The sequence below is a fragment of the Poecile atricapillus genome, chromosome 1, assembly GCF_030490865.1.
Source record: "Poecile atricapillus isolate bPoeAtr1 chromosome 1, bPoeAtr1.hap1, whole genome shotgun sequence".
Taxonomy (NCBI): domain Eukaryota; kingdom Metazoa; phylum Chordata; class Aves; order Passeriformes; family Paridae; genus Poecile; species Poecile atricapillus.
In genome coordinates, this window is record NC_081249.1 from 162,782,753 (window position 1) to 162,806,350 (window position 23,598).

Genomic DNA, 23,598 nt, shown 5'->3' on the forward strand with positions numbered 1-23,598 from the left:
ACACACACACACACACACACACACACACACACACAAACACACACACTCACTCTCATATGCACTGAGTGTACAGGAGAAATAGGAGGGTGGGGGGTGGAGTGGGTGTTGTTACCGCTTTAGGGCAAAAGGCGGTTTCTCCAGAGGTTTTTAAGTCTTTATGACTGATGATGAAAACCAGACAGAATACTGGAGGAGGTCCGTCTCTTCCCTGAGGGCTGGAGATTCTTTTATTCTATGTTATATTTGTTGAATACTGGTACTGCGTATCTAAAAGTTCGCAAGGGAGGAAGGAGAGCAAAAAAAGGGGGTGGGGGAGGCGGGCTTGGCGGCGGCTGCACATGAAATATCGCCATGTTGGTGGAGAGCACGGCTGTAATTATTGCTAGCGAGGGCATCTCCCAGAACCGCCGCTCGGGGAGTTTTTCAGCTCTCTTCCCGGCCTCCCTTCCGATCCGCTCCGATCCACGCGGAGCGCCCCCGGAGCAGCGGTGCCGGGGCAGTCCCGCCGCGAAGGACGGCGATACCCGCACCTTCCTCTCCCGCAGCGCCGGCCCGGCGGGCTCAGAGTGAGGCAGGGCGGGGATCGGGCTCTGCGCAGCCCGTGCATCCCCCGGCAGCGCCGCCCGCTTGCTTCCCATCGCTGAAAAAGGGGGAGAGGGCGAGTCCAAGCCGATAGAGCTTGCTAAATTGTCCTCAGCAACCTAGGGGTTAAAAGCAGCCGGGGGAGACGGGGGGGACGGGGAGGGAAATAAGGAAAGAAGAAAAAGAGAAAATCTAGCCTGACTTTGCCTCTTGGAAAGCTTTAGGTTGCAGCCCTGCCTTCCAAGCATTCTTTAAACTAGAAATGTGGGAGGGACTCCAGGAGAGAGAGAGAGAGATGGCTATCAACTGAATTCATTACTGTAAACATCTCCCTGGGGTGTCAGGCAGGGAGGAAAAAAAGGCACGACTTACATTAGCAGGGAATAGTGAGATGTGAGGCATCATTACTGCTAAGATCAGCCTGCAATCCCGGCTGGAGGCAGGCGCAGGACTTGGAGAGAGCCAGACACACACACACACACACGCTCACACGTATACTCACATACATGTGTCCGATGCCTTCTCCGACTTACGAGGGTCCTGGGTCGCCGTGCCTGCTCCTCGTGTGATCCTTTCATCATTTCCAGAGGACAGAAAAAGACAAAAAAAAAAAAAAAAGCAAACAACAACAACAACAAAAAAAAAACAACCCAGAAAGAAACCCCAAGACCAAACGTAGCCGCGGTCCCCTCTCGTTTATATTTTTTACCGGAGAAGGAAGAACGGCGGGGGAAAGAGAGAGCGAACCGAGGAGAGAAAGTGCGTTGGGAATGCCAGAGCCGTGGGCTGCGCGCCGGAGGAGGAGGTGGCGGAGCAGGGGGTAGGACGATGCCGCCGCCTCGTAAGGGCGGAGGAAGGCGCGGGAGGCGCGGGGGTCGCTCGGAGCGGCGGCGGCCGGCGGGGAACGGGCCCGCGGGGCCGGCCGGGAGCGGCGCCGGGCGGAGGGCGGCGGCGGCCACCACCGAGGAGCGGCGGCGGCAAAGTTTTGGTGTGGGGGGCCAGAGGCGCGGAGGGGGATTACGATCGGTGCCGGCGAGGGATTCCCAGACACCGCCAGGTACAGTTGGGATTTCATTTCTCACTCTTTTCCTTTCTGGTAATTCTAGCCCCGGGCGGTTTAAAGCCGCGGTGCCCTTTGCCTTCTCCCAGATGGCAAAGTTGAGGAGCCGGGCTCAGGCTGTGTCAGAAACACCGCCTTCGCCACGTTAGAGCCCCGTGTCGGCGGCGCCGGGCTCGCACCAGTGGGGATTTATGAATGGCCGGCGGCAAGTGCTAGAGGGTGCCCGGGCTGCTGTGCGTGAGAGAGGCTCCGGAGCGGGACCCGGGGCTGGCAGCCGCAGGGAGCTCCCGGGTGGCGTTTCACTGCGAGCCGGGAGGGTGCCGAGCCTGGCCCCCACCCCGTGGGGAGGGGAGAGCCGAGGACTACCCCTGCGGCAGGGGCACGGGCAGAGAGCCCGTGTGAGCAGCGCCGGCGGCTCTGCTTGGGAGGTGGCTCGGGGAAACGGGACCTTTAGAGGTGAGCCTTGCTCGGAAGAGGGAGTCGGCTTAGTTCGGCGCTGGCGAGTGCTAAGGAATCTACGGGGAGAGTCGGGAGCTGCGCCCGGCAGGAGGATCCATCAGATCCCCATCAGCAGCTCCGGAGCGGGGCTGCCGGTGAGTGGGTGGGGGCGAGGATAAGAGAATCCGATCAAGACTTAGGAGCACAAAGGAGCCGCTCAGAGACCTGACGGGGATCTGACAAAATAAGAATAAATACTTGGGGGGGGGGGGGGGGCTGGGTGCTTGGGGATGGTGTGTGAACAAAAAATAGTAGATCGCAAAAGGAAGTCAAGCAGCTGAAAGCACTGCTCTTGAATATATTAAACCCCATAAAAAGATAAATAAACAATCAGCAAAGTTAAGAGAGTAAGATTCTCCACCTTCTTTTCAGAGTGGGAAGCAGTCAACAGGAGCTTTTAATTAATTTTAATGGAGGAAATCTGTTTTAAGGCTTACAATAAGCTAATAAATCCAAAGCACAAATCCGTGTAAATTCCTGCACTGTGTGTGGAAGGTACTGATTATACTTCTTCAGATACTGTTTTTTGCAATGCAGCATTCAGCCAAATAGAAGGGGAGAGGTTCCTTAGATGAGGAGCAGGAAACCATACCAAAAGCAAGTCAGACCTCTCCCTCTCTACCTCCTTCTCCCTCTCTGATTCATTCCCTCCCCCCCCCCCCCCGAAAATCAGGGTGTGTGTTAAAGAGAGGTTTATTTACTGTAACTAACTTTACAGTGCTTGCAGTGAAATTAAGCCAGTTTAGAGGTTGAGACTGATCAGTGCTTGTGTTTAATGAACCAAACTAACCATGCAAAACCCCCACAAATTTCCATGGACTTAATTCCTTGCTTCAGTCACTGACATGGTCTTTATCCAAAGAAAGACCTTTATATATTTGTTGTTTAAGACAAAGCTAATGAATTGTTTTTCAATATATGTATTTTTGGAAGGAGAAAAGTTCATCCTGGCATTTTTTTTCAAAACTCTTAAAAGGTACTGTACCTATATCTCTGTCCACCCTTCTTTCCTTTCTTTGAAAGTGATGATATATGCAATGTTATCACTGAGACATAAACTTTGCATAATGAAAAAGATCTAAACATTGCATAATAAAAAAAGACATAACAGATGTGATTTTAAAGTCATTATTTCTATGTGACAAAAGTGATGTTAGAATGTTAGTGTTGGTCTTATTTCTGAAAATTATGTGAGGAGAGATTTCAAGAAGCTATTTCAATGGTTGTTCTGTGTCCTGATATGGTAGTGAGGCAGTTAAGAGAGCTCAGGCCTGGAGTACTATAGGTAAAACAAGTCAGAGCACTGTGCAAATAGAATGTCTATAAAACTACCTGTGACTAGAACAGTCATTTCCAAAGTCCAAGGCTTTAGCAAGAAGTGGTGCTGGAATGCACCCAGCTTTCTTAAGAGTCACTCCTCACACACACATACACCCTATATTTTGTATAAGGTGATGTTATCTGTGTTTGGCTTGGGGAAGTCTGGATCTAATTTGAGCCACTGTTACAAGTCACATTTATATCCTGGCCTGCTGGAGAGTTTGATTTAGGATGTAGACATATCTGCTTTGCGCAACCCTACACCCTTCCAGTTGGAATCTGCATTACATAGGCTATGCTTTCCTTCAAGAATCGAGAATGTGCTTGCATTCAACTGCTTAAAATAGCAGTATCTAAAATGTGGGATGTCATTAGGGCTGACTTCCCTACCCTTCCTGCAGCAGAGAAGGAGAGACATAGTTTTAACAAGTGAAGAAAACAAAAAGGAGTCAAAACAAGTACAACAGTGAGGCTTTTCCAGCACTGAACTATTTAAAGGACTAGAAAGAAGGCACACTTAAGATAATATTTTTTCCAGGAAGGTGAGAGCTTTGTTTCTTAATCATTTCTGTTACCTCTTTAATCTCAAAAAGAGTTCATTTTTGTCTAAGATACTTTCATGTAACTTTCAGGCTTTCACTAGGCAGATTCAAATCCAGTCCATTAGTGACCTCTATCTGTGAAAAGGGTGTAGTCAATGGTGTTTTTTTCCCTTCACCACAATGGATTGGAAACGCAGGCTATAGATTGTTTTAGTCTTCTACACCTGCAAATCACCTAGTTTATTAGGTTATCTATCTTATATTCATTGCAAACAATATGATTTTCTAGTGTTTTAAGCAGGAAAACAAAACTGAACTCCAGTTCCAAACATGAAAGTGTTTTCAATGTTTCAACTATTCCAGTGATAATATCATAAATATTTGCAAAATTAGAAAAATAAGTAACCAGTGCTATTGAACATCAGTAATAAAGGAATTGCATTTATATTTGTCTGATGTTATAATACTTATTCTAAAGCAGGCTAAACCTGTGTGCAATTTTATTCCCCCTTAGTGCTTACATAATTGAAACTTGAGAGAAACACTCAGATCAGATATTCTATGAGTAGAGTTTATAGTACCAGGGTGTTTAAAAAATGTAAAAAAACAAAATAAATAAAAAAATTCAGTGCTGTCTATATTAGGAATACATGTCAGAGATCAAGGAAAAAAAGGTCTTTATAAAACAGATGGACTCTTTTAGGGGATTATTAAACCCAGCTTTCCAATACTAATTTGCCTCTTGTTTATATCCACAACTATATTCCATATTTTAGTTAGTGATTGTAAATGGCAGTTAAGGACTTGATCAGCAAAATCTTTGAGTAGATGAATACCACTGTTTGACATTTCTCAGATTGTAGTTGATTACCTCAGCGCTTGGTAATGTGATGTTTTTAGGTGTTTCCTTCCCTCCCCCTTGGGCAGTCTTTTTAGGAGTCTTTCTGCAAACCTTTTTATTTATTTCCTCAAGAAACCAAAAGAGTTGGAACTTGCCCTAAAGGTATAAAAATTGGTTTTTATTTTATATTTTTAAACAAATATTTGTATTTTTTTCTCTTGCTAAAAAAAAAAAAAATAGAAAAGAATAATATAGTAGAATAAGTTGTTATTTTTTTGAAGAAGACTAATTTAATATACACTGAAGATATGAGCTTCAGTTTCCCTACAGCTATGTGTAACCCACACCTTTCAAGTTACTGACTTCTTTTAAAGAAAAACAACCACAAGAAGATCATCATTAAAATGATGGCATGTTTTATTCATTTATTTTAAACAAACTTAAACCTTAATCTGTCAATGATACTCAAGAAAGAAGTGCTTGAAATAAAAGCTCTACTCTGTTTAACAAATTATATTCTAATCACATCAAACAATATGCCCCAGGAATACTACGATTTAATCTGATATTTTCAGCCATGGGTGAAAGGTGTTGGGACCTTCTTATACCTTTCTTTTTTTATTAATTGATGATTTTCCCAGTTTACTGGTTGTTTGTTTGATTTTTTTCTGTCTTTGATTCCTTCTTTTGATGTGGCCCCTTGAACTGTATCAAAATTAAATACTAGCATGACTTAAAACAAATCCATCATGGTCTATTCAGCATTCCTGAAAAGTTTATGATGCAGAGCAAGGTCTGTAAAGTTTCCCTTCTTAAAAGAAATCTTGTCTTTCAACTCTACCTAGAAACAGTCTTCTTTATATTTTACTTCAAGATATGACTATTTTATTTGGTTTGGGTTTTTTTTCATAAACATTTTATAGCCAAATTTAATGCAAGTATGTATTTAAAAAGGCATATGACACAGGAAATTGTTTATCATTCAAAGGTGCTATCTTTGAAACTGCTAAGTCCTTTCAGGAAAAAGCCTAAATCTTTTGATATACAGGATCAGATCATTGGCAGATTTGGTCCTGAAAAGTGATGGCTTTTCTCTGGCCTCAGGTGAGAGGTGACCTGCTTCCAACAGGCCCTGCTCAGTGCATTGTAGGATCTGCCCCTTACTAAACAGAATATTAGATGTCACAGATAATATTCTGGCCTGGCCTTCAAGTCAAGAGGCAATTTTCATAACTCTTAAACACCAGCTAACTATTCACAATATCAGTTATCATTGTAATTCGATGCAACGGTTGTGGATTAAAGATTGCAGTCAAAACATTTTGAAGTAAAATAATCTGTAGATTACTGTGATGGTCTGCACTGTGTTTTCGGAAATCCTGGCCCAGGCAGAGACATACCTTGAGCCACAGAATTCAGTACTTATTTCCCTTTATCATCATTTATTTTTGAATATATCACAGTGAAAAGGTTTGAAGGAAGTGACAGAAGTTCTGCTCTTTGGACAAAGTTCTTTATAGTGTCCAAGTTGTCATTGGTAATCTAATTATCTTAAAAAATTCATATAGATATCAAGCTAGTTCCTTCTAGATGTCTAAATTAATCTAAAACAATTCCAAAAATTCTCTTCAGTCAAAATTTTCATGATTTTTTAAATGTCTGAGATCCTGTGGGAGCATTACAAGCAAAAGATTTTGAAATTCCATATCTGATTTATAAGACATTCATTGTCATGTACATCTGTGTTCAGGAAGGCCTGGGCAGGCTGATGCTGCACACTTCTCTTGTGGTAAATACTGTAAACTATATGGAAGTACTACATGACCTCTTGAGAGCAGAGATGGTGAGGTCTCTGGATGAAAAGCCTCAACAGCACCTCCCAAAAACAGAAATCAGTGTGCTGCAGTGTTACTCCCAGTTCTCACTGGAAGCCTTTGCTGTTCCTTCACAAAACCAACAGGTCAAATTAGACTAAAGAGCAGAGCTTTTTCTGCCAGTACCTGCAGTGCTGCACTAGCAGCTCCTACCTGGCCAAGCTGTTCCCCAGGAGTTAGCCAAGGGACACCATCTCTGGAAGGGTTGTCTGCATGGGAAAGTGCTCCAGCAGCACGTCCTGGGAGTGCTGGGGGGCTGTCGTGATGCTCAGGCACAGTCTTCCCTCTTCACAGGCTGCAGAGGATCAAAACATGGTCAAACTGCAGTCACAGGGTCATCAGCTGCAGACCTGTAGGTTCAGGGTACAAATATTTCTTTCTCTTAAGATTTCCTGTATCTTTTCCCTACAGAGAAAAAAGATGACCTTTACAATGTCATTGGAAGCTAACACCAAAAAACCATTTCAATCAATATCATACTCAAAGAACATGAGAATGCAGTTTTGAAAAGGAAATGTAGGTTATATATATGTGCATGCACATATATACAGTTTTTGTATGTGTTACATATATAGGTGGCTGTGACTTTCTAATCATAGAGGTCTCCCTCAGACCTTTCAAAGTGTATATAATTAAAATTACTTCAAAATCAATTTTGTTGGTGAGCTTCAAATCAAATTAAACAAAAAAAGATGTACTTTTTCTCCAGTGCATTGGAAATTTCTATACAGGGTGAAAAAGCTGAGGTGCTCCCAAGAGGTGCTGCTCCTGAGGTCAATGGAAAGAGTCTGTAGCAAACTCACCTGTGCTTATGAAATACAGCTTCACAGCTGAAGAACTGCATTTAAAATTATTGTACTTGATTCCAGACTCAATCCTTCTCTCTTTCACTGGCAAGTTAATTTCACAGACACTCTTCTCATTATTAGGTATTACTCATGTGAGTAATGATTTAAATACCCAAAGTGATGTCATTTAGCTGTAATTGAAGATGATACAACCCTAACAGCATGTCTCTGGTTATCCTAATGTATATATGCTTTTAATAGCAGCTTCTTCACACATGTACAGGAAAACAAGCTATGTAGGTAAAAGTAATTTAATTTACTAGAATTGTGTCTTTACTAGGATTGTAGCAGTGTATGTGTTTGTCACAGACACAAAGTTTATGCTTCCGTAAAAACTGTCTGTAGACAAGGCATCATGTGTGCATATCATTTAATGAATTATGGTTTCAATAAGTGAAGAAGTTTCAGTGAGCCTGTTTCATGCCTTAAATACTAACTGAAACCATGTCAGGTGTCTCTAAATGAAGGAGTATTTGTTAGCAGTGCCTTATAATTTCATTTGTGATCTAGGAAGTTTTTCCTAGGTGGTGCTTCTTGTGTCATTGAGAGATTTGCATCCAACTAAATGTACCCTATTTAACAGTCTTGTCCGTCTGGTTTCGCAGGCCATCTCACTGGATCATCTAGGTTTAGCCTTATTCTTATCTTTAACCACTTAGCTTTGGAGTTAGTCACAAATGCTCCAAGACTACACATTATTTCTTGAGCTATATCAGTTTATAACTTGCTCTTGAGTTTCATCATTTGTTATGTAAAAAAAAAAATAGCCAAAAAAAAAGCAAAACCAAAAAACAAACAAAAAAAAAACCCAAAACCAACAAAAGCCAAAATATTCTGATACCTGAATTGGTGTTATCTTAGATCTGGTGATTGTAGGACTCCAATTAAATATATTACTATTCTATATGCATATTGCATCATATCGTACAGATCCATTACTGCAAGCCCCCACCTTATTCATTGGAGAAGAGAAAGTGGAGACAGAAAAGACAGGAAAGACTAACCAACCGGTCACGCTTCTCTCTCTAATATGCTCATAGCATTTTCTTTCTTAATTTAAACTTTTTCAATATTTTATCATTTAGCTGCCCACTGAAAATTTATTTCCAAAACCAAATAAGTAAACTAAGCAAATAAAACATGCTATTATCCAGACTGATAAATTTCTCCATCTTTAAAACAGATTTAATTTTCTAAGAACAAATTTTCTCGCACTGAAGATGAGTATACAGTGAGGGACTGTTAAAATTTAACAGAACCTGATCACATACAGACAGTGATTCTCTCTATATTGCTAAATCCTGTGTATCAAATTGGTATATGCCTAACAGTGATTTTTGAAATAGCTCGTTCTGGCCCTGTGCCATGCTGCTCAGTGAAGAGCTGCCTCTTGAACAGTTCAACAGTAAATTGTAAAATGCAGTTTGCCAGTAGAAGCATTTTTTTATTATTATTTGAGAAATTACTTTCACTGTAACAAAACTAACTTCAAAACCTTATTGTCTATCAGTAGTGCAGCAGAATTACTGTCTTTACTCATGGAGAGAAGTGTCTACTACTATAGCTGTGGAAATACTTAGGAAAGAAAGAAGCATAATGGACACCTCTCATTCTTTTAAGAATGTGCACTTTGACTGCCACAGACACAGCCATGTCCCTTATAATTGCCTAGAGATGCCTAAACATCTGTGGCAGAGCATGACAGTAATGTTACTCTAGTTCCTTTATCCATGTTGAACCCTATAAAAATCTCCTTTTAAAAATCTTTTTATTCATGTGGTATTATGTATTTAAAATGATAAATATGGAAATACATGCATTTGGGGACACACACACACAAAATACAGAAAAAAAAACAACAAAAAAGATATATTCAAGAGAATTAGAGTAACAAAAGATCATTTAACAAAATCTGCTTTCTCCTGAAGCTTAGTTAACATCTTCCTTTTTTATTATTTAACTAGGTAGTGGGGTAAAGACTGATACTGCAGAACTTTGAAATGTAAACTGTTAAATGGGTTTTTCTAGCTTGTTTGTTTTTCTACTGTAGTACTTTCCCTCCACAGTTAATACAGGACAGTTTTCACAAGTATTGCTCCATTCAATACAGTCTCAAGAAAAATGTTGAAATTTGATTTCATTTTAAATTCTGGATGCAGGGTTCTGTATCCCTTCTTGTGTGATAACTTAGAACCTAAGTTTTTAGTTATGTATAATTCCAGTAAAATTCTGTTATAGAAAACCAAATGACAATTAAAAAAAACAACCAAAACCCACTAAAACAAACCCAAAAGCAAAACCAAAGGGCGCTCAGGCCCAGAGTTCAGGAGCTGTGGAAATCTCAATGCTAACAAGATGGTTGTTTTCTGTTCCACACTGGATAATTTTATCAGTATCTATTTAACTTTATATTTAGTACCACATACAGGTTTGTCTGTTATCACAGAAGTCAAACGCTGAGCTCTGTTCTCAGATCAGCACAGTGGATCTTTATAAATCTGGAATAAATGAGATGTTAGAGTTGCTGCCAGCAGCTCTGGCAACAGAACTGTTGATCTGCCCAGATTCTCTTTCCTGCAAAAATGTCTTATCAGCAGATCCACACATCCTACATGGTGTGACTGTGGATTTACAGATAAGAGGACAGAACGACTGAAAGTGGATGGATGGCATGATCATAAATAGGTCATGAGTTACCAAGTGTGGAGCTTGATCCTGAGTACCAGGAGAGGCAATTATAAATTTCAGAGCCCTTCAAAGGATAAGGAGGTCTCTAGGTACAAGAGTTTTAACTCTTCACCCTTCATTTGTCCAAAACTGAAAGTACATAAATCAGCCCGTATGAGCCGAGATGACTCTGAAATTCATAACCACTCATGTCGGTGACATTGATGGAAACTCTATTGAATCAAATGCATAGATATTCTAATTATGAACCTCTGATATTCAGAACTTCCCTTAGGCCATCAATATCTCATATGCAATCATATTTTACAATCTGCTGAGTGACTGTCTGGTTATGCATGTGCTGACCCAGAGAAGGCATCCTCTAGTATAGCCAACCAGCTGCAGAAAGATGATCCTTTCTGAGCACTAGGAGAACAAACACTTTTAAATTTCAGATAACATCAGTGTCGGTTCGCAGGCTGCTTAAGTCTTGTGAAAAAACACTTGGCAATCTTGGGAAGGGGTGTTTAAATATAGCACTGTATATTGTCTTGTGTTGATTGATAGCCAATGCTTGTCAAAAGGCAATCTTTTTAACTCTTTCAGTGCATTTCTAAAAGATTATCTCCTATTTAATACAATAGGAAATAAAAAAAGACCTGGAGTCTTGCTATGAAATTTGCCTTTCCACTGTCTGGGGTACTTTAATTGACATGTGTTTGTATTCTGGTAGCAGCGTTCTACTCTCCTATTTCTCTCTTTCACTGTCTCTACTTTTTAAATACATATGACAGCATAGGCTGAATCAGAATTTTTAGTTAGCTCTTCAGCTAAGAAGGATCTTTAAGCTGGAGTTCATCCTCTTATGTCTGTCATGTCAGGTGCATTGAGGACAAGTATCCTAAAGATACTATCAAAACTGAAATAATAATGTTCACAGCAGCTTTTATTTTCATTTAAATATTTCGCATATAATTTTTGAAAGTCGAGTATTGAAGTCTTATGCCAAGGAAAGATAAAAGCTTGAAAGGGAAAGTAACTAGAAAGTAGCTGAAAAACAGGATGGAAGTGAGTAATCAAAATTGTCCAGACCAAATTAAGTCCAGAGATAAGTTTTTGTGCAACAGAAAATCAAAATTTTCTAGTGATCACAGTTTTAGCCACCTAAGGTGCTATTCATCTGAGAAGAAAATGACCGCCATGAGAGGGAGAAGCAGAACAGTGCACCTTCTAGGACAAGCTAAGATGGGACAAAAGGATCTGTTGCATTCCCCTAATTGTTTCTCTGGTGGGCATAACATATTTGAATTATCACACAGTTAATGTTTTCTCAGAGTGTTATATCTAAAACAGAACCCTTGCTGTTTTTGTGGGTCTGTTGTTCTTTTGCCTATTCCCTATTAATATTATCCTGTGTTCTCATTTTTGTATCTTTAGAAACTATGCATTTTGACTATAAGAAATAACAGATACAGAGTAAAAGATGGGATGTATAAAGCAGTCAGTGAGAAACTAGTCTTAAATTTTCCTCTCAGGAATGGATTTATTCACAGAAAGTGTGTTTATGTGGATAAATCAAGGGGAAATAATTAATATTATTTGTTACTTAAAGTATATAATATAGATCCTGGCAGCTATTTTAGACATCCCATCTGAAAGATATTAGAGACCCCTTATGTGACAAAAAAAAGACTCAATTAGGGGTGCAATGTGGACAGTGCCATGGGAGCAAACGACACCAAAGCGGGTCTTTATTGCTGTTGTTTGTAAGAAACCTGATGAAGAAAATGTTCATTGTGTGCTGTAACACTCAGAATTGTGATGTTTTTTCTGCGTCATCAGTGCATTCATGCTGTCCTGTTGATTAAATCACTGGCTAGATCAAACATTGATCAAACTCTAGGCTGTGGTCTGCAGTATGCTTTTGCCTCTTGCAGCTGAAGGCAGGGCAGAGTTCAGCGCTGGCTTCTGCAGTCAGGGGATAAAAGTGGTGCAGACTGAGGACTAAACCAGCAGTGGCTGCAGAAATTCCGTGTGCATGTACATATGGGAGGGTTGGCATTTCTCTTCCCCCAGGCACACCAAATGCCCACAATCAGCATCAGCACCAAGTCTGAGCCCTTTATATGAAGGAAGGAGATAATTCATGGTGAAGGCTATACTAAAGATATATGTCCTTGATTTGTTAGTGAGGGTGTGCAATTTTTTTTACACTGTCAGCCTTCTCCATGAGTATTGTGGTAGCAATAATATTTGGAACACCATGTAATTCTAGTTATTTGCTTACTTATTATCTCACAGAAAGTCCAGTAAAGAATCTGACTAGAATTCAGATACTGTAACTGAAAGAGAGACAAAAAAATACTCAGTGGAAAAATGGCACAGTATGAGTTAACATGTTAGCCCTTCATTCTTTCAGATCAAGCTTCCTGTGAGTAATAAAACACAAGGCAGATGAATTTGGCTGGTCTCAGTCAAGCCTCTCATGGATAGTTGCCCACACGGGAATAACTACTGCATAGATTAGCTCTGTGAATAGTTCCAGGACAGGTGTGGGACTGAACTGCTTCAGTGGAACTGTGCCAGGGAACTCGTGTGTGATGATTTGCTTGGTGGTATCTGCCTTCCCTTTTCCTGAGCACTAAAATTTAGCCAAACATGTTTTTAAATAATTGATTTTTGGAAATTGGAGAAAATTCAAATTTTGTCAAATTAGCAAATACTTTATTAGACAATTCAAACAAATGAAGAACAAGTGGAAATAAAAATACCCTTACTAGGGTAAGAAATTAGTCAACATGTCATCCCTGACAACAGAAACAGTGTTACAGTTTCTGATTAATTTTTTCTAGCAGTCTACAAGAAGTAACAAAAAAGTGCAATATTTTAAAAACTTACAGGGGGAGTAAATGACACAGGGTTTCTCTTGCTGAATACAAAATTTTTTCTTACTATTTGAAATTCAAGCATAGTCTTTGGTGATCTATATGAAGTGAAAGGTAGACTCAGGTAAACCTACCACTATTAACAAAGTCTTCTTTTCCAGCCCTTGCCAGAAGTGAAAAGATTTGTTAGGTAAGGAAGACAAACTGCTCTTTGACCTCCACATGCTCTTCTTCCTCTGTTCTTACACAGCAGACGTGAGCCTCAGACACACTGTACAAGTCCTCGTAAGAAGCACATTATCAGAAACAAACACTACAGTATTTTTCTTGACATAAAAAGAGGGAATGTAAACATGAGATAGGAGGAATTCATTCAGCATTTGATCAATGAATTCTGATGCACACGCAGATTCAGAAAGCTGCTTGATATTAGATGTGTAGTAGCACTTGTGTAAATCAGGGCTCAAACAGTTTACAGCTGAATTATTGACAACATAAAACCGAAAACTTCTCTGTTGAGCTCCTTGTTAGAGCCATGACTGTAGGCCAGCCTTCCTTCTTAAACAGTAAGGGGAAAGGATTGCACTCTGGGAGCTGACACTGCTGTTCGTGCCCTGGCTTCCTCAGAATCAATAGAGGACCCTGCTCTTCAAATCTCACACAAAGTAAATATTTTTTTTCTTGATTTAACTGGAAATGCTTGGGCATGCAATTGCCTAAGGTCAGGTTTACAGCGCTGCTGTAGTTATTTGCCACAGTTTGGAGTTTCAGAGTCATTTGTGCAGTAATTTATTGAGGCATCTATTTTATACTGCAGTTATGATCCTTATATCCATCTCATAGCAATTGCTGTGCCCATTGTGACTGACATGTTTTCCGTGACTTTTTCATGCATTCCACCATTGCTATAACTAATGTAGCTTGATTTTCACGGGCATGTGACCATTTTGGGCATGCAATATGGCTCTAAAATATTTACCAGCCTAACTGTCATCTCCTTCTGCTAGAGGACTACAGACATAATGGCTTTGTCAATACAACAGTGGACTTTTGCCACTTGCAGTAAATTTTGAACTATTCAGTTTTAATGAATTAAATAATTTTTCCTGCAGCAGAAGCTCTCTATTGCAGGAGCAGGGAGAATAATGACAGAAATCAATTTGCCATTTTTAAATTTCAGTTAGGCTTATAGCTGTGCGTATTCTGATGGTGGTGTTGTCTAAGAAAGATAAGAAAAGCATGAGACAACTGCTGTAATGTTACTGGAGAAAATTCAGTATTGCTGTGCTGCAGTGAATATTTATCTCCAGAATTTACAGTAAGACTTTGCTAGCTGGTAACCAGTGATGTTTTGTCATTCAGGATTTAGTGGCCTTTTTCTGGTACAAATTTCAGTAGTTCCCCAGAGGCTCCTAATGTCTGATAATAAATGTGTCCTTTCTTTAGTCATTGTTTCCTTTATAGAAACTAGTACAATGTTTTGTAACTAGATATAAAACAAAGTGAATAATAATGAGGCACATTGCATTCTGTTCTAGGTGATCTTATTCTGCTCATCACCGTATTAACCTAATGCCAATATGTAAAACTTTAGTGAAAGATGCCATTCCAAAAGTGTTCTGTGATGTTCAATAAGGTTACATGTCTTTATAACATGCAGAGAATTATTAATACTCAACATGAGACCTGGTCAGTCAGAATTGAAAATCTTTAAATTCCCTTCTGATCATGAAATTCAGGGCAGTGGTTTGTACACACAGTAACTTATGGGTGCATCGATCACGTTTATAACCCCACTGACTTGATACACATGCACAATCTAGATAAGTAATTAGCAAAATGACATCAATTTTGTTTCATATTCCAACTGCAAATAACAATGTTTCAAAAATTACTCCCAATGGATGGTTCTAGAAATGTTACATACAGCATCTCTGTCCCACCCTTGCTCTCTCCCTCTCCCTCACTTTGCCCTTCTGTTGTAACCTCTAATGTTAAAAGCCCTAGATGTGCTGATACCTAGGTCTTCCCACCGAGATTAAAGGGTTGCATTTTCACGGTACTATGATTCCATCTATTTTAACATCTCTTATCAGAGAGGAAGGAGTCCACAGGTTCACTAATAGATATCAGTACAAAGCTGTCATTTTAGGCAGTGGGAAAATGAGATTAGAACTGATCTGACAAGAAACAAATCTCCTCTTCCTTGCTCTCAGGTAATTACAAAAGTAAAATTCATGATCCCAGTGTATTTCTGGCTTTTCAAGCAATTTCTAGGAGGAAGATTCTCCTTATTATAAATAAGTACTCATGTTCTATAATTGCTGACAGTCATTTGAGGAACTTCTCCTTTAAATTAATTGCTGCAAATAAAATAATGGGAAATAAATAACATCATATCTCATATTCCTGCTCTTAAATAGAGGGAGATCTTTCTGATAATTTTTCACTGTTTAAGTCTTCTCATGATGTATCATTATGAACAGGGGAAAAGGAATTGTAAAACCTGAAATAGCAAAAACTAAAGTATGACTGATCACACTTTCACCACAGATTTTTCTCCAGTATAAATATGTTTCTTTTAAAATCTGGAATTATTTTACATCTACATAAATGAAAATGAAGGGACTTAATCCTTGTTTAAAATCTCCCCCTATAGGATAAAACAGAAAGAAGATGAATATCTTTGTATCAGACCAATTGACAGGCAAAACATATTTGGAGCTGTAAATAATCAGAAACACAGCATGTACAGACCTGAAATGCCTGAAGTAGAGAGTGCTCATGATTTATGAATCAATATACAAATACCAGTACATTGACAAATCAAATGGGCAGCTACAGTGATCTGCCTATTTGTGCATGCTACCTATATCCATAGTAGTTTAAAAAGCAATTGCAAAAATCCACAACACTTTTGAAAATACAATCAAAAGCACTATATTTAGTCCAAACAGCATGTTCAAAAATTCATTTGTGTGTTAAATTCATGTGTGTTAAATTTTCATTAAATATACTAATAGAGACAAGTAAAAGAACCCTCTGCTTTTTAATATAAACTTTAAAAAAATGACATTCCACAAACAGCTAAATTTTCACACTGAGTAGAGCTTCTTGATTTATTTTGATGATTAGTATGCCATGCTGTAGAGAAGCTCCTACATGTGCTTAGTATGTATCACCATTTTGCTACATGAAGGGGCTGGGAGACTGAGATCTGACTTTTCTATATAAATAAATGAATTTGGAGTATAGGGGAAGGACATTGTAAGGCTCTCCATAAAGTACAACAAAAATCTGAAGAATACTGTAACAAAGAGACCGTGACTGCAACATATGTATATATCACTTTTACAGATATCTCCAGGCAGGAATAGCTGACTTCTTGGGGCTTTGCTACTGGGACAATTAACTCCACATTACTTTATTAAAAATTACTTGCTTAAAAACATTACTTACTCATCAGTATCTATGATTGCTTTATTTTTACCCAAAGCTTAAGGATCATGCAGTTGTACCACAGTCATTTCATGCTAAAACAATAGAAGTTTTTTAAATTTCTCCCCTACCTTCCTGCTCTCTCCCAAAAGTGACTGAGATGTTAATGCTGTGAAATGCAGGCCTCTGTTTCATGCTGCATATGACATTGGCTCCTTCTGTTTCCAGTTAGATAAAAAAAAATTTGAGAAGCAATCTCCACAGCTGAGGTCAAGTCCTTTAGAATTCTGCATACTTTGAATCCCAGTAAAAGTCAATAAGTTTTGAACATGATAACCATTTTGCAAGGTCTCCACACATACCTAAATAAAATATAAATCTGAGACAGTTTGAAGTAAAAGCTGTTTTTGAAGATCAAGTTCTCTCATGGTGACTTTTTTTTTATTTTTTATTTAAATTGTAGCAGTATTGTTTGCAAAGTCCAAAAAAACAACAGCAATAAGTAATAAAAGCAATAAGAATGGGCAGCAGGTAGTCTGGCATGCAATGAGAATTTAAGAAAAGACCAATCCCCCTTGGTAAATGTTGATGTGAATAATTAAATGGAATAGAGGCAAAATACAGTTTGTCAAAACCAGTTTCCTTCTAGAGACATGGGAGGAATTAATATTTATTTCAAGGGAAAACTTTTTTGCTTTCCCTTTTTGTTTTTGCAAAACATTTTGGTTTGCACAACTTGTCTCTGCTAGAACTTCCCAAACTAATTTCCCTAATAAAGAATGTTAGAATAATTTTTTGTAATATGCAGTTTATCCAAGCAATTTGTCATATATGTGAAATTTTCATTCCCATATGTTTCCTGAAGAGAAAATGCTGCAATATCATACTGGGCGAGCTTCAGTGTGCTGAAATATGGCATCCAATTACTGATTCAATATTCAGTGTATCTGATGATGCTAGAATATATACTCTAGTGTTCTGAACATGCAGCTCTGCTCCTCAGTTGGTCGGTACTGACATAATTTTCTTAGATTACTTATGCTGGTTCAGGACTTGAACAGAAGAAAGAACATTCAACTAGATGATCTGCTCTGATTACCTTTCCAGAATAACAAAAAATTAAAGAGAATGTAAGACATTAATGAGGAATCCATTCCTCCTAAATTTAACACAGTCATAAGTTTTTTTTTCCCATATTATGTCCAGAATTGGCTGAAAATTTTAGAAATATTTAAATAAATTTCAAATAAAACAATTTGATTTGGTGGAATGATATATGTAAAGTGATGCAGAATTACTTATTTGGTGTCCTAAACACAAGTTTGAGTTGCAGAAACCCCTGAAATTTAATACCAGTCCATTGTGACAGGCAATTGATTAATTTGGATGTAATCTATTTTAGGTGTTTAGGTATTTTTAGGTATTTGTGTGCCATAATAGCACTGAAATAGCTAAGATTCTCTGTTTTAATAAAAGTGACTGAAGTTCCTGGAGTCAAAGGTGATGGTTTGTCCTTCAGAAAAAATCAATAGAGATAATTCCCAGTGACATCAAAGAAACAGGGTAACTTCTTCTGACTACCCTTTCCATGTCCCTTATGGTTAATTAAGGCTACATTGAGTAGTTGCTAAAACTCTTAATATGTTTATGAGGTCTTTATACTTTCCCTGTCATGCAAAGGAGCATCTGTCCAATAAATGGCCACATAAAAAAGCTTAACTTGTGATTTTATTACAAGTCATACAGGCAATCTGGAAAAGGATGTATTCCTTTTCCTGTTTCAGTGGAACATGGGCACTGAGACAAGAATGCATCACAAAGGGAGACAAGAATTTACTATATGGGCACCTGGAATCTAAGCTACCACACAGAAATTCAGAGTATGATTCAGGCTCAGTACTGCATCTTAACATTTTTAATCAAAACCATGTAAAATCTAGTTTGAACCTAAATGATATAAAGAAAGTTTATAAAACTAAGATTCGATATATCTATATGCATTTCCCATATACACTTGGAACATGCAGGCTAAAATTCTTCACAGACCTAATAAACTGCATTTCTGAAACATGGTTCTTTCCAGATATCATCCAAAAAAAGACTGAGAAATGCTGAGCACTTTTTGAGAAACTGAAAATCATGATACATGTCGCACTAGCTGGAATGGCATCTTTACTCTTTTAGCCTTTGTCTCAAATAAGCAGAACATTGGGATATTTTTCTAAAAGCAAAAATTAATATATAGTCTCCAAGAAATTATGTAAAACTCATTTCTAGGTGCAGATGGAATTAGCTTTGACAACCACTGATGTATTAGTGTTGAAAATACATCTGCAACGGCAGAGCAGGCGGAGCTGGCATAAGGAAACCTTCTCACTGCTTATGATAAATTAATTAACCGTGTTTGGTCATTTGGAATAGCAAAATTGATTGATCAGAGTTGAGCTGTACCATAGGATGCCTATCTTCTCTGACAGAGAGTGCACTGACTACAGCATCGTCTTCAATTGGAGCCTCAGGTAATTTAGATCCCAAGGCACTGAAATAGAAGTGAGAGTCAAGTGAACACTGGTAGAGTTTTTGTCCAGGCACCTATTTATATGGTCTGTTATGTATATCTTTCAGATATTATATCCTTAGGCCTTAACTGCTAAACCCTTGAAAATGTTTAAATTTCCATTCAGGTCAGGAAACCATGTTCACACAAGAGAAGTTACCTGAAGTGCAACCAATAGCTGAAATCACACTCTGTGGAAATCTGTAGAAAGATACTATGTAATTTATGTTATTAACCCTGAGTGCATTTGGGTTTTCTTTCTTTTCTTGGTCCTTTCTTACTCCCATTGTGCATCTCCTCAATCTGCTTTCCCTTTCTGAAGGACATCAGAGCTATAAATCTGTTTAAAATAGAACATTGCAATAGAAGCAATGCCTTGTTGACATAAACTGCTACGCTGCACACAAGACAGGCAGGTGTATTTCTAATTGGATACTTTCAGAGGATATTTTAGGTGGCATTAATAACATCAATATTTATATTACCATAAGGTTAGCTTGCACTGGAGTGTCACTTATGTAGTTTTATGTTTCCTGCAAGTGTTCTTCCAGTCACAATAAATTCTGGCTTTTTGAAGGTAAACATACAGGACAATGAAGCCAAGTGTATGGAATTTCCAGTATTTTTAGTGTTATAGCTATTAAAATAATGACCTTTATGGAGCTATCTGAGGCTCTACGCAATGGCTTCAAACTCAGAGGTTCTTTGAGATTATTAATAGCAATAACGTTATCTCAGCAATGTGAGAACTTTAGCTGTCCAGATTGAATGTCATTGGTAAAATTGCATTGGAAAATATGCCCATCTGAATTGGTTAAAAATATAATCACTTAATCAAAGAATCATTTCTTCAATTTCAAATATTTCTCAAGCATATTGAGCAAAATTCTGGACAGTCACTATCATCAGAAAATTAGGATTTTCAAGAAAGTATTGAAGGTGCCACAGCTAAGCTTCTACTGATTTTTGAGTGTTGCTGCAAAATGACTATAAGCAATTTGGCATTTAAAAATTTTTGTGATAAGTTTATCAAGCATAGTAATGACTTAAAAAAAAAAGTTATTGTAAGGAAATATCTGAACAGATTTTTGCTGTTAAAAGAAGAAAAATTTAATCTTCTGGGCCATTAAATGTTCTCCAGACTGCTCAAAATTTCAGATTTTTTCATTTATTTTATTTTCTTTGTTTCACAGTTTCCAAATATTTATGACAGAAAATGTTACCATTGTCAGACCTGTACGTATAAACAAAAGTTGCTAAAGCGTTTGTAGATCAAGTTCACAAATATGGTACATTGCCCTCATGTTCTTTGGTGCAAATAGACTGACATGAGGTCTGTCTTTCTTCAGAAATTTTATTTATAGTTTACTTTATTCAATTTTTGCATTATACTGTCATTCTCTATAATAAGTTAATGCTGTGCTGGAACTATTTAAAGGGATTATAGTGTCAGTAAATTTTAAATCAAGCTACTTGCCTAAGCTTGTATTACTGAAGTAAGATTGATGAGCACTTTTGTAAAATCATGTGAGATCAAGTACATGAGAGGGCAAAAAATATCACCAGCAACACCATCAAAACAGCCTTTAAAAGTTTAGTAACTGAAGAGCCACTTAAAGCCATTGTGCTTTAGTGATTAGAGGAGGCAGAAGCATATTATAGAAACTGTAGTGAATTCCTGGCTAAGCAGGAAAATTATGTTCGCTCTAAAAAGATGAAATTTCACTCCTGGGGCTTTTTTCTTCTGACTCTGCTGCTGACTCACTGAGCTTACTTGGTCAAGTAATTTAACCTCTGGTCCTAGCTGGTTAAAAATTCTGACCAACCCCAGAAACTTTGTTCAGAACTGTCATCTTTTGTCTCTAAAACACTTTATGATGTAGTGAAAGGTTGTATTTGCATGAAATGTCCCAAAAAAATCTAAATATCTCAAATTCTTCAAAATTGAAGTCAACAGTAAGAGAGATATTTTTCCAGTTTTGTTGTTTTTATTTTCACACCCCCCCCCACCCCCAAAAGGAAACACACATTTTCACAATATAATTTGTTGCAGTTGTAAGGAGACATTCACAAAATAGAAGCATTTAGCTCAAAAGGGAGATGATGCTGTAATACAAAAGCCATTAGGTAGATAAGGAGAATATTCTTAAGTGTCTTTTTCCTTAGATCAGATCAAGGGTCTGGAAGTCAACTGCTTCTTAAAGTGATTGTATTCTCTATAGTTAGGAGCTATCCTGCTGAACTAAGTGCTGCAGAATTTATGATCAGAATAAGTGCAAGCTATTTATATGGATAACAAGACATTCTTAGGTGGAAAAAAAAATAATTATTCTGTGTGCCCTTGTATGGGTGTGAATAAGACAGCAGTTAATCATTCAGGAACTGGGCAGAAGCTCGGAAACCTGGTAACAAATGTGAACAATTAAGAGTTTAGGATCTGTGGTGCTTTAATCTTCAGGACTTTCTGAAGCCTTTGGAGATGGCCACTGCTTTTGACTAGTCTGTCTTGCCTTTTTCTCCCTTCTGTGATGTATAGCATATATTTTCTATATCAAACAATTCTTTTCCTACTCAGAATCGTGCCATTTACCATATGGTTAAAGAAGTTATACCATCTTCTTTTTAATTTATGTTTTTGACACTGATCTTCTCATTCTGTCTAATACTGTGTGCCTTTCCAGTGTTTACCTGCCAGGTTAATTCTGATTAATCTGCATATATCTAAGATACCAGCCCATGTTACTGAGCTATGTTTTATAAAGATGTTTTGCACAAAATACTTTCTTATGCAACATGTATTTCTGATTATAATCTTCAGCCTATGCAGTATGGTCTTCTTCTCTTTTGCTTTAATGAATTATGAAGTTATGGTAATAAAACAGTAGCAATTTTTGACACTGTAGGATTAGTCTGTAACAATAATAATGTTATAATAACTTATTATCATAGCACAACTCATTTTATAACTCATTCCAAATAAGTTAAATTAAGTCTTAAGCTCAGGGTTAGAGCTCTGTTATTGAGTTTTTAGTGGGGATGACACTGAAAAACGCACAGGCAGAGAGAAAAGCTGGTGGAAGCATGCATTTAATAACTGATATTTCTTCATCTGAGAATGCAGCAAGTATTAAGGATGCATAAATTTCACCTGGGAGATCTGAAACAGTAAGTCCATGGCATTCTTCACTAATTGGAGAAGATATTTAGAGGAAGAAAAAGAAGGAAGTGACTATCTTTGTTAGTGTGGCTAGCAGGTCTTCACCCTTCTCATAAGTAAGGATTTAAAACACATTTTGAGACAAATATTTAAGAATATAAATATCTGTATAAAATGGGGTGGAATACAATTTGCATTAGCCAGAGATAGAGGAGGAGTCATGCTAGACTAGCCTGATAGCTGTGTTTAACAAGATAACTGCTTTTCTTGAAGAAAATGATAATGTACTTTTTCTATCTAGACTTCAAAAGAACATCTGATCTGTTGAAATTCTTTAACATGAGAAAGAAAGTTAGACTTAGAGACTAGAAAGAGTTTTTTAAGTGTAAAACAACTGAAAGGAAGAGTTTAAAAATGCAGTAACTTATCTTCACAGATATTATTAGAATTTGTCTAACTTTATATTTGATGCTGACAATTATTAGCATTTTTATCTAGACATTTAGTTTATAAGAATAAAATTAACCAATGGTACACATATAAGAGAAATTCTCATGAGAGTACTGCCACAATATCTGAAAACTCTTTGACTGTTCTAAGATGGAACTATGATGGAATTATTAAAATACAGAAACATTTTAAGTAACAAAAGGTTTAACTTGTAGGCTAGGGGAACAACAGCTGGGAAGGGAGACTTGAATGTGTGAGTCAATCACAAAACACTTGAGTGCCTTGCCCAAGAGGGAGGGAGGGAGGGAAGGAAGGAAGGACAGGTTAGTATGCATGAAGTGAACTATCTCCAGTAGATAATGAAATTTTGATCATTAGCAACAGAAAGGGTTAAAACTATTTGGAGCATTGAAGAGAGTATTAAAAAAAATCCTGTTTGAACTGGAGCAGGTACATAGACCAGCTGCTCTGATAGCTAGAGGAATGAAGAAGCTGTTTTACATGAGGGGACTGAAAGAGCTGGATTTAGCCTAGCAAAATAATAGCTGAGAAAAAGTCTGATTGCCTTCTATAAATAAATGGGGGGCAGGAGGAAGATGAGTTATTTTTTGCTAAAGGACAAGGTTACACAAGAACAAATGAATATAAACCAGCTATGAATGCATTTATTCTGCAAATTCATAAAAAGGGTTTTAAGATGGAGCTCAAATGAGATGAATGGGATTATATGACATGATTATTTATGATAGCAGGGAATTGGATTCACTGACCCAGGATGCCTCCTCTAGTTCTACAGCATGTGCTTGTACAAATGGCAGCTCTGTTCTCTGACTAGTAGCTCACCTATTTCTGTGATTAGCTACTTCCTTTGCTGAGATA

At 38.0% G+C, this 23,598-nt stretch overlaps 2 protein-coding genes across 6 annotated transcripts in view; one reads left to right on the forward strand and one right to left on the reverse strand.

The window, feature by feature from the left end:
• FLRT2 (fibronectin leucine rich transmembrane protein 2) overlaps nucleotides 1-23,598 on the forward strand; it is a 61,331-nt gene that overhangs the window by 3,448 nt on the left and 34,285 nt on the right. The window contains exon 1 of one of the 5 annotated variants that reach the window (XM_058850275.1): nucleotides 721-1,402. The exons of 1 other annotated variant lie outside the window; for it this stretch is intronic. The gene's annotated coding sequence lies outside the window, so the exon portion shown is untranslated. 3 more of the 5 variants (XM_058850267.1, XM_058850295.1, XM_058850286.1) reach the window with 3 other exon arrangements.
• Nucleotides 33-10,443, reverse strand: LOC131585702 (serine/arginine repetitive matrix protein 1-like). Its single transcript, XM_058852126.1, has 4 exons — nucleotides 10,393-10,443; nucleotides 1,292-1,721; nucleotides 1,089-1,153; nucleotides 33-701 (listed from the first exon to the last, which is right to left on the reverse strand). The coding sequence occupies exons 1-4, from the start codon at nucleotides 10,441-10,443 to the stop codon at nucleotides 228-230; spliced, it is 1,020 nt and encodes a 339-aa protein (XP_058708109.1). The 3' UTR covers nucleotides 33-227.

Bases quoted from the DNA above. Each gene is read 5' to 3' on its own strand.
- LOC131585702 (XM_058852126.1), bottom strand. From the start codon at position 10,443: ATGAGTGGTTATGAATTTCAGAGTCATCTCGGCTCATACGGGCTGATT. The intron at 1,722-10,392 runs GTACTTTCAGTT...ATCTGGGAGAAG, and splicing joins GCTCATACGGGCTGATTTAT to GCAAAGGGCACCGCGGCTTT. The intron at 1,154-1,291 runs GTAAAAAATATA...AAATGATGAAAG, and splicing joins CCGCCGTTCTTCCTTCTCCG to GATCACACGAGGAGCAGGCA.